Source organism: Fimicolochytrium jonesii, assembly GCF_025526975.1.
Source record: "Fimicolochytrium jonesii strain JEL569 chromosome Unknown EV422scaffold_12, whole genome shotgun sequence".
NCBI lineage: Eukaryota > Fungi > Chytridiomycota > Chytridiomycetes > Spizellomycetales > Powellomycetaceae > Fimicolochytrium > Fimicolochytrium jonesii.
This window is the reverse complement of record NW_026515679.1, coordinates 66,300-78,988: the sequence shown is the minus strand read 5'-3', so window position 1 is coordinate 78,988 and position 12,689 is coordinate 66,300. Positions and strand designations below refer to the sequence as shown.

The 12,689-nt window shown below is 51.1% G+C and overlaps 5 protein-coding genes across 5 annotated transcripts; 3 read left to right on the top strand and 2 right to left on the bottom strand.

Moving 5' to 3' along the window:
- Positions 1-998: 998 nt before the first annotated feature.
- EV422DRAFT_57350 (Alpha/Beta hydrolase protein) lies at positions 999-2,830 on the top strand. The gene is made up of 4 exons (XM_053073172.1): positions 999-1,152; positions 1,240-1,360; positions 1,463-1,689; positions 1,757-2,830. Exons 1-4 carry the CDS (start codon positions 1,081-1,083, stop codon positions 2,507-2,509), a joined length of 1,173 nt encoding a protein of 390 aa, XP_052925337.1. The 5' UTR covers positions 999-1,080; the 3' UTR covers positions 2,510-2,830.
- EV422DRAFT_57971 (PAC2 family-domain-containing protein) lies at positions 2,752-4,280 on the bottom strand. Its single transcript, XM_053073325.1, has 6 exons — positions 3,912-4,280; positions 3,775-3,842; positions 3,582-3,700; positions 3,282-3,517; positions 3,155-3,211; positions 2,752-3,083 (listed from the first exon to the last, which is right to left on the bottom strand). Exons 1-6 carry the CDS (start codon positions 4,162-4,164, stop codon positions 2,995-2,997), a joined length of 822 nt encoding a protein of 273 aa, XP_052925336.1. The 5' UTR covers positions 4,165-4,280; the 3' UTR covers positions 2,752-2,994.
- A 478-nt stretch (positions 4,281-4,758) lies between these two features.
- Positions 4,759-5,745, top strand: EV422DRAFT_550702 (Phospholipase/carboxylesterase/thioesterase; the record flags this gene model as incomplete). Its single annotated transcript, XM_053071792.1, has 5 exons — positions 4,759-4,835; positions 4,908-5,036; positions 5,101-5,171; positions 5,285-5,490; positions 5,530-5,745. 5 exons carry the CDS (start codon positions 4,759-4,761, stop codon positions 5,743-5,745), a joined length of 699 nt encoding a protein of 232 aa, XP_052925335.1.
- Positions 5,671-9,017, bottom strand: EV422DRAFT_57721 (beta-lactamase-like protein). Its single transcript, XM_053073250.1, has 9 exons — positions 8,748-9,017; positions 8,173-8,438; positions 7,977-8,103; positions 7,793-7,917; positions 7,487-7,733; positions 6,770-7,412; positions 6,512-6,697; positions 6,254-6,436; positions 5,671-6,184 (listed from the first exon to the last, which is right to left on the bottom strand). Exons 1-9 carry the CDS (start codon positions 8,894-8,896, stop codon positions 5,768-5,770), a joined length of 2,343 nt encoding a protein of 780 aa, XP_052925334.1. The 5' UTR covers positions 8,897-9,017; the 3' UTR covers positions 5,671-5,767.
- Positions 9,018-9,875: 858 nt separating this feature from the next.
- On the top strand, positions 9,876-12,059 carry EV422DRAFT_57820 (Alpha/Beta hydrolase protein). Its single transcript, XM_053073281.1, has 9 exons — positions 9,876-10,028; positions 10,100-10,236; positions 10,302-10,428; positions 10,491-10,630; positions 10,711-11,108; positions 11,176-11,259; positions 11,319-11,696; positions 11,795-11,844; positions 11,930-12,059. The coding sequence occupies exons 1-9, from the start codon at positions 9,992-9,994 to the stop codon at positions 11,947-11,949; spliced, it is 1,371 nt and encodes a 456-aa protein (XP_052925333.1). The 5' UTR covers positions 9,876-9,991; the 3' UTR covers positions 11,950-12,059.
- The last annotated feature ends 630 nt before the right edge of the window (positions 12,060-12,689 follow it).

Below are 12,689 nucleotides of genomic sequence, written 5' to 3'. Positions count from 1 at the left end.
GTCCTCGACTCCTCGATCGACATGGAGACCAACACACAGATGTCCAATATGGAAGTGGGAGAGCACGCGAGCGGTGAACTTTCAGCAACCCGCTCACAACGACGCAAACGACGCCAACGAGAAGCTCCTCATGCCATTGTTCACAGCGTCACTCTCCAAATTCAGCGTACTCACGCCACCACGTTGCCAAGCCAGAGCAGTACACTGAACACCTACGAACAACTTACGGCAGAGGAGTTTTCTGCAGCAGCCAACGTCAGTGCAGAGCTGATTGCTCAGGCCAACTCCCACTTTGTTGCATTGACATACATCCTCGAACGGTTGACGAGAACCTATCCCCTTCTCACATCAGGAGAATGTGGGTCCGTAACGCCCCAGATTGCCTCTCTACTTTACGAGTCAAACACGGCACAAACCTCTTCCAGCGATATTGGCAACGGGGACATTGAAGGCAACCCGTGGACGGGTTGGGAACCTCTAGTCCTGCTGCTGCAGACCCAACCATCCGCGTCCAATTCAGAGGGGGAAACCCAGGTCTTCAGGAAGATCATGGAGATTCATGCACTTGGGTTCTGCGATATGGTCAGCGACAGAATTCTTATCGGGCCACTATGGAAGCGAAACCAGGTCTTGGGAACTCTGCAGCCGACGCATTTAGAAACGTCGAATGCCATCCAGCACCTTCTTTCAGCCAAGCGTCGAATCTACGCACTCTCCCTACGCCACCGCAAGTTTGGTGTCCTCTGTTTTGACAATGATGATGAAGAGAACACAACCTGGACGGCAATGTGTGAGCAGCTAGGAGATCTGCCCACTAAACGGAGCATCCGATCCACATCTACGTCAATCATACCTATCTTTTCAAAGGCGAAGCAAAACCTCTACCGCATGCACGTGGATTGGGCATGGGTTTAGTCTTGTATACCGGTGATGACGAAATAATCGACGCCAGACGCCCAGCGCTGTCAATTTCTGAAGCGCGTTGAACGTACAATTTCTGTAACTTTTGGCCGCTACCTGTGTTTCGAGCACGTCCGTCATACCCGGCTCCACAGTGACCTGCAGGACAGCATTGCAAGCATGGCCAAACGAAAGCCGTCGTGCGTAAAGAAGCTCCTCCGTCTGGCTATCCTCGGCACCACCTCATATATCGTAAGTCGGCCACTCCGGAGATATTGACCGATCCTGGACCGCCGATCTTACGCCTTTCTTGACCGATCCTGCCTCCTCTCTATTCAGGCAATTTTGTCGGCTCTCATCTACTTCCCAGAACTGCAGCCGGCACTCACGTACCTGCATTGGGTTCGCATACCTTTCGGAGTTGACTGGAACGACGGAGCTGTGGGCTATGGTTTCCGCGGTGGGTTGATCTTCGCGAGGGTTGTTCCCAGCAATATGCCAAGGGGACGTTCTCACAATTTCCGAAGGAGTATCGTACTCATTTTCGCAAAATATTTCTTAGCATCGACCGTGCGGAATGTGAAGATTCACACCTCTGACAATGTAACTCTGGGAGCATGGCACGTCCTCCCCCGCACGTCCTCGCCATCTATCTTCGCCGACACGCGGATCGCTGGGTCCAGCGAGGACCGGTTCGATGCGGCGCTGGAGAGCGCTGACAGGGTGTTCTTATACTTTCATGGGAACTCGGGCAACCGCGCTACGGGACATCGAACGAAATTGTACAAGGCACGAGTATTTATCAGGATGTGTGACGACGATGTAACGCATGGCTGATGTTTGCTATTCCCTTTAGATGATTCAGCAGCTTGGCAGCTCCCATATCATAGCCGTCGACTATCGCGGGTTCGCCGACTCGGATCCCGTCTACCCGACCGAAGCCGGTGTGCAACGAGACGCCGAGGCAACATTCCAATGGGTGCTCTCCAAAGGGATTCCCCAACACAAGATCTTCCTCATCGGGCACTCGTTGGGCACCGGTGTGGCCTCCTACCTCGCTCACCGCGTCAGTAACAACTACAGGATCGGCGGTGTAATCCTTCTAGCACCATACGCATCTATGTCTGACGCTGCGATAGGATATCCGATCGTCCCGCTGCTCTGGCCCTTCAAACACCACCCAGCCACCACGGAGAGAGTTAAGGGATTCGTTTCTGAGCGCTGGAATTCTACCCACTACCTCCGCGAAACCCCTGGTGTGCCGCTGCTCCTTGTGACGGGGTCTCGCGACTTCGAGATCTTGCCTTGGCAGGCGCGCTCGTTGTTTACATCCTCCGTGTCTGCACGACTCTCCAAGGACATTACTGTCCCCAAGGAGAATGTGGGCACGGCTTTGGCCAAGGACCACCCCAAGGAAGTGACAAGACATGATGGATATGTAGTGCGGCCTCTGGTGCGCGATGAAGGCTGGTTGTGGGTCGCAGATCGGGGCGAGAATGGAGACAGGGATGACGTGTGGTATCTAGAGGTGAAGCATGGAGGGCACAATTCTGTAGCAAGTTTCCAAGTGGTTGAAGATACGCTCAAAGCCTTTGTTGAGCGCAAGTAGATGTAGACAAAGCGTGCCATGCAAACTCAAAAAAAAAAGCTTCTCACACCTTTTTTTTGATTCTATGCTACAGACGTCAAAAAACAGAACACTGCGCACTATATACAATCTAATGTATCAAGAAATTCCGTGATGCGAAGAAGCGAAGGCTTGCAACGCTCTTGGATACGAACGAGTTAGTCCTTGCGAGGACCATCCGCGGTGCGTTAACGGATTCTGTTCACAAGAATCACCTCATCCCCTTCTTTTCTGATTGATGAATGCAAGTGAGACACTCTATTCGGACAGCGAATCATCTAACCGACTGCAAATGTGTCTACGACGATAACCCTAGCCTGCACTGAGAGTGGGAAGGCCAACGTGCGACGCATTCTACGCGCTATTGGCCTCCCTCACCCTACTGTACGGTACGATACACCGCTGGAGACTCCCAGGCCGTAGCTTTGTGCCTCTTTACTTTCGGAAGGTCGCAAGGCGCTCGCAAATCACTGGAACAGCTCCTTCGTGAAGCGCTGGGAGCCATAGAGGAACGACCATGAGGCAGGCACCTTCCATTCCTCGACCGGCGGCGTATCTGCACAATCCAGATAAAGTTGATCAGCGGGCCGGGCCTCTTTGAGCAATGACAGTACATACACCTCCTACCTTTCGAAGATATGATTCGAAACACTGCAGATGCCAGTTGCAATGCTTGCGTTGGGTCTACAGAGCGCAGCGCCTGTTAGCTTGGCGTTCTCCTTCTGGATTGTGAGTATAGTCCCCAATCTCTCACCTCCATCGTTCGCAAACCAAAGGGCGATAAGCAGTGGTATCTCATTCCCGGACTCCTGCGTGCTGAACTCATCGAAAACGAATCGTGATACTCCCGCCCCTGGAGGAACAGGGCTGGGTTTCGTCACCCACGCCCTCTTCATTTCGTCGGTACCCAGCACCGTGATTCCCAACTCCGTAGCCCGGTCTAGCAGGCGACTTGGAGAGGAGGCGGTAGGAAGGACTCTCAGTGGTTCACTACACATGCAGTAGATCAGCAATACATCGCCTTGCGTTCAGTGAATGCCTATCAGTCTCTTACGTTGCCATTTGACTGTCGTCTCTACGCCCTGCATCAGCGCCAGTCACAAGCACAACATCTGAGAAACCGACTTCCGTGATCCATGTCTTCAGATGTTTCGCAAACGCCACCGCCTTTCTCTACGAGCGCCATAATTATAGATATGAGATACCAGTGCTCTCAGAATGACGATATCAAGGTTCAAGAGACATACCGGCTGCACAGGAGATCTTATTTGCACAACGGTCAAGTGAAGCTCCGAATCACTCGCCGGCGCGTAGACTACAAGGAGTAGGTAGCTTTTTTAGTTTAGCGGGGCCTTCTGCCCCTCACCTGACACTCCGCAAGTACCTTCAACGGTTGTATGCAGTACGCCTTCCCCCTCATGCTCCCCATATGAGTCTATTCCACATACAGGCGCGATGAAAGGTGTATCGATAAAGCCGATTCTTTGCAATTTGAGTGTCGAGATAAGTGCATCCACAGCCAGTTGTCCTAGGTTTCCGAGTGCATTTGGCGCGGGGATTACAAGCATCGTGCCCCTTAAGGATCGCTCGGCAAAAGACGGTACAGGTTGGAACTCGATCAGGGCGGGGGCTGTCATGTCGGGCAATGATGTCGAGGTGAGAGGGAAGTCAGGAGGGAAGTACAGTATGTAAGGTTGGCGAGGAGGAGAATCAGACGCGTCAATTGGAAGCAGCAAGCAGCTCAGCGTTCGAAAGGTTCGAAAGAACGACCCATGATAAGGCTTAGAGCGCCTATATATATGTATGTACACTATTCTCCATGGTCATCTCAGCAAGGTGAAGGGGAAGCTGAACGATAGAGCAGAACTTTCAAGTGCGGTGCAAGTACTCCTCCATGACTTGGAGTGAGAATGAGGAAGGAAACTCGTGCATTCGTGATGTGTTTCTGGACTTAACATCCCACCTGGACTTGCCTGTGATTCCACATCCGCACCCTTGAAATTGAGAATATCAAATCTTCTTGTCCTAACAAACTCCCCATTAAGCGGATGTGCCGGTGTGAACTTGAAAGGCCTGATATGTACAGTACTGTAGAGAAGGGAGAAGTGGGAAAATGGGAATGACGAACATTTCCCATGGCAAAAACTGCTTCGTTCTCTTGGGGTTTGGTGGCAGCTTTCATTTACTTTACTGCCGCCCAGACTGCCGCCTGCCAATACCCCATACCAAAAATGAGTGCCCTCAAAACAGCCGTCGTTAATGCGCCGAAAACACATACGGCGACTATCGTGTTCCTTCACGGGCTCGGGTACAGTTGTTGAAAAGGCTCGACTGTCCGCGGACTTCTGACATTCGTCGCTGACCTAACTTATGTTCCCAGGGACTCAGGCCATGGGTGGGTCCCAGTCGCAAAGATGTTGTCGCCGATACTGCCCCACGTGAAGTGGGTGCTGCCGCATGCCCCAAGCCGTCCTATCACAGTCAATTTTGGGATGGCCATGCCCGGATGGTACGTTGGTGATCTACAACCTACTTGCGCTCAAGGACCACTCTTCCTAACAATCTCAATACAGGTATGACATCCACAAGTTGGGGCCTGGAGGGAAAGAGGATGCAGAAGGGGTCATGAGCTCGATCGCACAAGGTAGGCGCATATGTCCTTCTCGCCCGGCAGTATGACACAAGGCTCGCCTGCACTATCGCCGGGCAGGAATGTTCAAGGTAGACACGGGCCTTACCTCGTTTCTCGGCGGGCAGTATCGAAGATTGTGGATGATGAGATCAAAGCTGGCATAGCCCCGGAGCGGATTGTTGTCGGTGGTTTTTCGCAGGGTGGCGCTCTCAGCATCGTCTACAGTTTGGCAAGTGGCATCAAACTCGGCGGCTTCCTCTCGTTGAGTGGTTATCTTCCATTGACGGACGCAAATTTGGATAAGGTGAGTTCTCGGCGAACCAAGATCAGAGTATGCGGGCTGTAATGTTGAGGTTGAAATCATGTCTAGGTGAAGAAAAACACAAATAATGAGACACCCATGTTGATGTGTCATGGAGATCAGGACGAGACGGTTCCATACAAATGGGGCAAGCTCTCTTACGAGAAGATCGTAGAGCTAGGAAAGAAGGTTGAAGCGTTCAAGACATACAAGGGAATGGGTCACTCCAGCTCATCGGAAGAGGTCTCGGATGTTGCAGAGTTTTTGACTAAAGTTTTACCGTAGAGTAATTTACAGATAGTGAACTCTATAACAATGCATGTTGTTTGTACAAGAGATCTCGGACCCTGTAATATAACTCCCCTATGCTACCTTCCAACGCCAGCCGCCCAGCCATTGCTCTGCTGACAATGACCGGATCTGCATCTTTCTCCTTGCCCGCACTGCGCACCATCAGAACACCAGAAACGAACTCGGTGGATAGTCCTTCGTTCTGAAGTAAGCGACGAAACTCGGAGAGCTTCACATCCCCAACGATGACTGGCCGATGGTGTTGTTGCATGTCTGCTGGCATCACGTCAAGGACCGGAATCCCCAGCGACGCCGGTCGAGCGTTTGATGGGATGTCGATTTCCATTGCCTCTGATCCTGAGCTTCCAACGCCGACTTCGGTTTCTGGGAAGCGTACGAGGCCGCTGACGTACGCCAGCTGGTAATCCGCCAACTGCGTAGACAAAGCAAGGTTACGGGGCGACCTCGACAGTTCGCTTGCAGGTGCAATTCGGAACGTTACCTCAGTCATCTTCAAAGAGCTGACGAGGGAATCCGTCAACCTCACTTGATAGATATTGGTGGCAGCCGAAACGTTGATGCACTCCCCAACATGCGGTGAGTAGACGTCGTTTGTTAGGTTCTCTGCTTCCAGACAATACGATTCGAGATTCTGCGTTGATTCTTCCGACCCGCGGACAAGAATCTGAAAAAAAAAGTCATATCGTTGGTATGCCGAGTCGTAAAAGGAGGTCGGCATTGCAGCACTGCCCGCCCATACCAGCTTCCTGGGAGCGACTTGCGGCAGAATGTTCTTGATAGACCTTCCGTCCGACCGGCCCTCAAAGTCGATGTACACTACTCTGCATCGCACATCTATAGCGGACTCGAACGCGATGAACTTGAACGGAATGGGATCTTCTTCTTGTCGCAGTTTTTCCAGTTCCATGGGCTCCTGTACCCGAGACTACGGGTTGACGCGGCGGCTGATTAGTCGTCTGTCCTTTCGGTCTGCAACCAAGCAAAATCTAAAGCTCACTGCCTCCGTCTCCTCCGCCTGCTGCATAGCATATTGGTACTCGCCCCTCATATACACAGCAGGGTCAATCTGCTCCCCATAGTCATCCACGCGTTTCCGTGGTTCTGAAATCGGAAACATACGATACGACTGACTCTGCTTGAAGAACCCGCCAGCCTTCGTCTGATCCTTCACATAGATATCATACCCCGACGCAAGGATGTTTGCCACCTCAGCAACCTCCCCTTCGTCGTCATCGATATCGCTCTCATCGTCCTCCATCAAGTCGCGCTGTTTCGCTAAACTCTCGGCCTCATGCTCCCGCCGTTGCTGCTCTCTTGATAGGAACTCGGTCAACTCTTCCCCTTCCAGGGGTATCTTCTCTTTTGCAATAATCGGTATCGTCAGTTCCAGATTGACTGCGCTCCTGGTGTTCTCTTCGGTCTTTGGCGGTGCGTGCAGGCTCCATTCCGTGTAGAGTTTTCGAGCCATTGACCCTGGTAAGCCTCGATCAGGCAAGAGTACCAAAGCTTTTTCGGAACTGCCCCATTCCCGTAGAATGTCGTGGGACCATCCGGTGTCCACTCCTCCAAGGGAGGCCAAGACAACCTTGGGCCCTCTTAGCTTATCGAGTTCGGCCTTCCTATACACTGTTCGTAAAAACCTGCGCGTAAGAGAGTAGTCAGGGTCAGAATGCCGACCAAGATGATGAAGCGAACTTTTGCGAATTGGACTGACTTGAAGTCGAATGGTGCCTCACGTCTTTGCGAAAACGCATTTGCTACACCGTCACCCATCCATTCCAGCATGGTTTTCGCCATCGACATTGTTCGGTAACTCTGGTGCGTTAGAAACAGTAAAGGTGTCTGCAGCCGCTGGAAAGCCCAATGCTGCTCCAATAGGTACGCGATCTCCAGCACTCGGGTAGACGAATCGACGGGTATAAGCACATTAGCGTCGTTGTTGAGGGCGGATGTGATTTCGTCTGTTGGATCGCTATGGTCAGTTTAGCTTTTACGGGACATCTTGGCAAACCACACACACCAATGAGCGACGAATCGCGAACTTTCCGAAGTGGTTGCTCGTTCTTCGCATTGTAGGCATCCGCGATCAAAATAGACGGCCGAGCTAATGCTTCCGTTGTCATCATGACTGTGCCATTCAGATGTCTGCGAGGTGAAGAATCTCAGGAAAGGTCAGCGATCGCGGAAAGTTTACCATGCCTTACCTGTCCTTTTTATGGTTGTAATCAACGGCATACACGATATCGTCGGTGTCCTTCTTGATCTTCCATATCGTTCCGCCGACCGTGTGCCCAGCCAAGTATGCGGTGACAGTGATGCCGTTGCATTTTCCTTCAAAGTCCCAAGCGAACATCAGTAATCATTGATCAAAGATCTCATTTCTTCAGGAATGAAACTTACCGGAAAGAGAAAATGGTTGAGAGTACCGCAGGGTGACCATCTTATCGAACGCTGCGTCGACATGGTCTAATGTGAAGGTACTGAACTCCTCCGCGGATGCTCTAGACTGAAACGCATCGTACATGGTAATCTGTCCCATATCATGCACCGGAAATGTGGCATATGCAGGGCAATTCAACCCTAGGTGACCGAATGCATATGGGTATGCCCCAAGATGCTCGATGTCGCCGTGACTGAATAACACAGCGTCCACTTGCTTAGCCACCCTGTTGAGTAGAAGTGTAGGAAAGTATCATCGGAAGGCAGAAAAGAAGCAATAATGACTTCAGAAGGTATTCGAAACAAGGCACAGAAGGTGACAAGGAGCCGTTGATATGCATGATAGTTTATTATGTATGAAAGTTTGATGTACACGCGGTGATAGTGCAGGTCACCCCCTGCCATTCCTGTCTACAGTGCTGAAAGACGTGGAAACCTCCCATATCTCCAGTCTCTCCCGTCGATCCCAAACTGCCATAAACGAAACCCTCCATCCGGTAGCTAGGCCCCACCGCCCACTATATCCCAAGACTCACCTCCGCAGCTCGACCAAGTCTTCGGGATCGAAGCGCTCTGACCATCCGCAGTCCAGAAGAATCTTGGCTTCGTCGACTTCCAGCAGGTAGCACAGAGGATCTTCGTTGCGGGCCCCCGAGAGGGGCGTAAACTTCACATAGGCCGTCATCCGGATTGAGCTCAAGAATTCGAATACACGGTCAATAAGCACAATCTCCCCCAGTCTTCAAGATTTTGATGAGGTCCTATGAGTTCCCGACGCCACACGATTTCATGTGACCGCATGTGACCTGTTTATATATACATATGTACATACATACTGTATGTACATCTCATGACATAAGCCGACTGCGACGCGTTTTGAACATCCATCGCGAACACCGCCATCACAATCCTGGTGGAAGATCGCGGTGGAAGATCGCGCTCTGCAATCTCAAGCTTCATCTATTAGCTGGCCTCGCAATTGGGAGGCTGTCCCGCGATCAACCAAACTCGTCTCCCATCCCTCCGTCCCGCTGGCGCCGTTTGTTGCAATGAGCGATAAAAAACGCGAGGAATCCGCCAACTTGGAGGACGACTTCGACACCAGCATTGCAGTGAAGGAAGCCGGCGAAGATGATATCAGATCATCCGAGGACATTGAACTACCTTCGCCACTGAAACCTATGTCGGGAATGAGCTCCCGAATTTCACTTCAGGGCTTGAATATAAGTAAAGCTCACATCAAACGAATCAAAGAGATCTCGGAAAGACGCGGACTCCCGAAATACTTCGGATGCCCCAAACCCGAAGAGTTTTACAAATGGGTCGCAAAAATCTTGACGTTCTTGAATGACTTACCGGATGCCTACATGGTTGCTTTTGAGCAGTCAGAACCGTGCTCGGAGGAGTCTGATGCGCATTACTATAACGAACAGCGGGCGTACCTCTGCATCATCGCAAGCTCTCTCGATGGGGACGCAGGAGCGTGGTTCGACAAAATCGAAGATAGAATCCAGCGCCTACAAGAAGCTTTTGAGCTCGTGGAAATGATTTCTGCCGAGTTTGTGATGTCAAAACCGATGAACAACGTCACCGACAAAACGAACTTCAGCAACTTTGCCCGACTGATGAAAATAACCGCAATATCCGCTCTGGACACATTACTGTGGGGAATCCTGAATTGTGCAGTCTTTTTCCTTTTCACCATTGCATGCTGCGGGTGGTGGCTTCCCCCGATATGGCCAGGCTGGTGGATCTTCCAAAAAGCATGTGATGGGATGCAATGGGTTACATTGAACTTTGGAGGAGGGTTTCTGCCGGTATGCGCTGGTTCGTGATGCGAAAGCCAAATCGTCTACAAGAAGTTAACACTTGGACGGGCAGTCATCAGTCACAAAAGAAAAGCTTGCGCTCTCAATGGTTTCCTCCACGACGCCGCGCCTCCATGACGACTATGCTTTGAAGCTGACCTCAGACGGAAGAGCGCACATGAGGAAAGTGATCAAGAGGTTACAAACTTCTGAAAAGGTCGGACTGCCTTTCTAGTATGTATCCTCAAGTGAAGAAGACGGCATTCATACCCTCTCTTGCAGTTTAGTTTCACCCTTGCTGAGTTTTTCGCTCAAATGTGTGCCCTCGTCTACGAGAGTAACAAGGTCCTTGAGGAGATTCTACGCAGGTGGGGCCGGGACTTCGAGTTCACACGATTCGGACGCGATGGTGAGTGCCCACACAGTACTGCTACGGCATTGACCAGTAAGCACATTGTTGGCCATCTCCAGGTTGCTGTATAATGGCTATATGGAGCGTGGAACACAAGTTCGTTGTCCTGATCTTCAAAGGGACCGGCCTACTGGATCTCTCAGAATGGTTGACCGATTTTTCGCTGCGAAAAACGTCACCCAAAAACGGAGTTCTCCCGGTACTGCCTACGATGTCTTCTGCTTCTTCAAGTCCCAAATAACCGATGGATATTTTGCAATCGTGTTGTTCAATCTTTAGGGACTCGTTCACTCTGGGTTCTTTTCTGGCTTCGGCTTCCCGAACGTGGACATGGTGCGAAGAAAAAGGAAGACTCCGACAACATTTGACCTGGACAAGATGCTAGAAGCCACTTGGCTCAACTCTTGCGGTAGCATGAAGGACGATGATTTCTGGGGCACAAGCTTGCTGCCTCATCTATGGCAGATCGTTAAGAAGTTTGACGGAACACCGAAGCCACATTTGTGGATTACCGGCCACTCTCTCGGAGCTGCTACGGCCAGCATTTTCACTGCAATGATATTGTGGAGAAGGAGTAAGGTTGGAGCCAACTCGCCGGTCGAGAATATCGAATGGGACGAGACATTTATACTGAGAGGAACCTACACCTACGGAACACCGAGAACTGGCGACACGGAGTGAGTTGATTCGCGCGGTTCCCCGAGACGCTGTTGTTCCATCCATGCTGATGCCCATGATCCGTAGCTACCGAGCTGCTATCCAAACTGTGTTGAGAGATCGGTACGGAAGATTCAAGATGAGGGACCAGCCTCAGTATCAGTTCCACCGGTAGGCAGTGGCTGATTGGACACGTCACCACCCCTGAATGCTAAAGCAATTGCCTCCAGCATAATCAACGCCAACGACATCGTTGCGACACTACCCGGAGGACCGGGAATCTCAGAGCTGGGAACGTTCTTCCGTAAAACAAAGGCCACGACCCACTTCAATCGCCACTCCGGACGTTATGAGAGGGGAAACGGCAAGCCAGCTAGTTTGACCCTAATCGATTTCCAACATATCGGGACGCCACATTTGATAGAGTATCGAACTGGGGGTCGCCATGTGCGCGAGCGGCACCTTGGATTCGTGCTGTTCAATGCCATGCAGGAGTTTGTGCGAGGCATTCCAGAAGCATTTAAGCAGCCAACGATCGCGGGCAAGGCATTTGCTTTGGCAGCCACTTTCGTGCCAGGCGTGATGTTTTTCCGTGATCACATGCTCAGGTACTTACAGCGATGGTCGAATAATGGGCGGCATCTTTGTCCATCAAACTCTCGCTCTCGGCTAACGAATGTTGTCACTCGAACTTTTTTCTCTGCAGCGAGTATGTTTTGAACCTTGAAGAATGTCGGAAACGCAACGCTCAATGCAGTAAGTTCTTAAGCATTCCACTCCTTGCATTATTACTCATGACGATCTGTGCTGGTGTTTATACATACATATTTAAAATCTCTAGAGCCTCCTCCCCAAATTTAAGACGGACACACCAAGAGGAGCCCCTTGCTTCAACACGCCTCTAACGCTTTCCTTTTAGACGTTTGCCACCTTAGACATACCCAATAATCTTCTGGACACTTTTCGCACTCATTATGGAGTATTGATACCTCCGATTAAGCATCGATCATACCGTCGGACTTTCGCATTGACAGGATGACAGTCGCGGACTTGGCTTGCAGCCTCCAAGGGATTTAATACATGAAGCTTCGGCTCACAGGCTCACTTGGTTCATGGTCCATCCAGTTGTTGGGCTCACAGCACCACTGCCTGCCCTTGGCCATATATATATATGGACCACAGCGTTGGTTTCGTGAGAAGAAAAACCCCGCAAAGTCAGCCCATGGCCGCCTTTACTGTTATGAGTGGGTCGTCAAGGAATTGAGCGGTATTCTGTATTCTGAGCTGATGCGCACAGTAGATGGATTTCTGCAGTGTGTGTGATGAAAGGCTCTATCTAGATAATAACGCTGGACGTCAGCAGCCGGTCGCAGACGACCATATAAGGCATCAACCAGCTGCTATGGAAGGACTGGCGCTCCTATGGATTCCCTAGACTATCTGTACTCGCCCTTGGTACACACAGGCATGGACAGGACTTCGACGCATGCCGTCGTCTGATGTGCAGCTGTTCTTCAATTTGACGTCTATGCTTCCATACTCTTTACGATCCTGGGGCCACGTCGGATGGAAGTCCGCCCTTTTCGTAAGAAAGAATGTCG

Coding starts and splice junctions, on each gene's coding strand:
- EV422DRAFT_57350 (XM_053073172.1), top strand. CDS start 1,081: ATGGCCAAACGAAAGCCGTCGTGCGTAAAGAAGCTCCTCCGTCTGGCT. Junction 1,153..1,239: donor TCGGCACCACCTCATATATC/GTAAGTCGGCCA, acceptor CTCTCTATTCAG/GCAATTTTGTCGGCTCTCAT. Junction 1,361..1,462: donor TGTGGGCTATGGTTTCCGCG/GTGGGTTGATCT, acceptor AATATTTCTTAG/CATCGACCGTGCGGAATGTG.
- EV422DRAFT_57971 (XM_053073325.1), bottom strand. CDS start 4,164: ATGACAGCCCCCGCCCTGATCGAGTTCCAACCTGTACCGTCTTTTGCC. Junction 3,843..3,911: donor ACTGCATACAACCGTTGAAG/GTACTTGCGGAG, acceptor TACTCCTTGTAG/TCTACGCGCCGGCGAGTGAT. Junction 3,701..3,774: donor TAAGATCTCCTGTGCAGCCG/GTATGTCTCTTG, acceptor TGGCGCTCGTAG/AGAAAGGCGGTGGCGTTTGC.
- EV422DRAFT_57721 (XM_053073250.1), bottom strand. CDS start 8,896: ATGACGGCCTATGTGAAGTTTACGCCCCTCTCGGGGGCCCGCAACGAA. Junction 6,698..6,769: donor AGGCGGAGGAGACGGAGGCA/GTGAGCTTTAGA, acceptor GTCAACCCGTAG/TCTCGGGTACAGGAGCCCAT. Junction 6,437..6,511: donor AAGTCGCTCCCAGGAAGCTG/GTATGGGCGGGC, acceptor TTTTTTTTTCAG/ATTCTTGTCCGCGGGTCGGA.
- EV422DRAFT_57820 (XM_053073281.1), top strand. CDS start 9,992: ATGGGTTACATTGAACTTTGGAGGAGGGTTTCTGCCG. Junction 11,109..11,175: donor CCGAGAACTGGCGACACGGA/GTGAGTTGATTC, acceptor CATGATCCGTAG/CTACCGAGCTGCTATCCAAA. Junction 11,845..11,929: donor GAAACGCAACGCTCAATGCA/GTAAGTTCTTAA, acceptor TAAAATCTCTAG/AGCCTCCTCCCCAAATTTAA.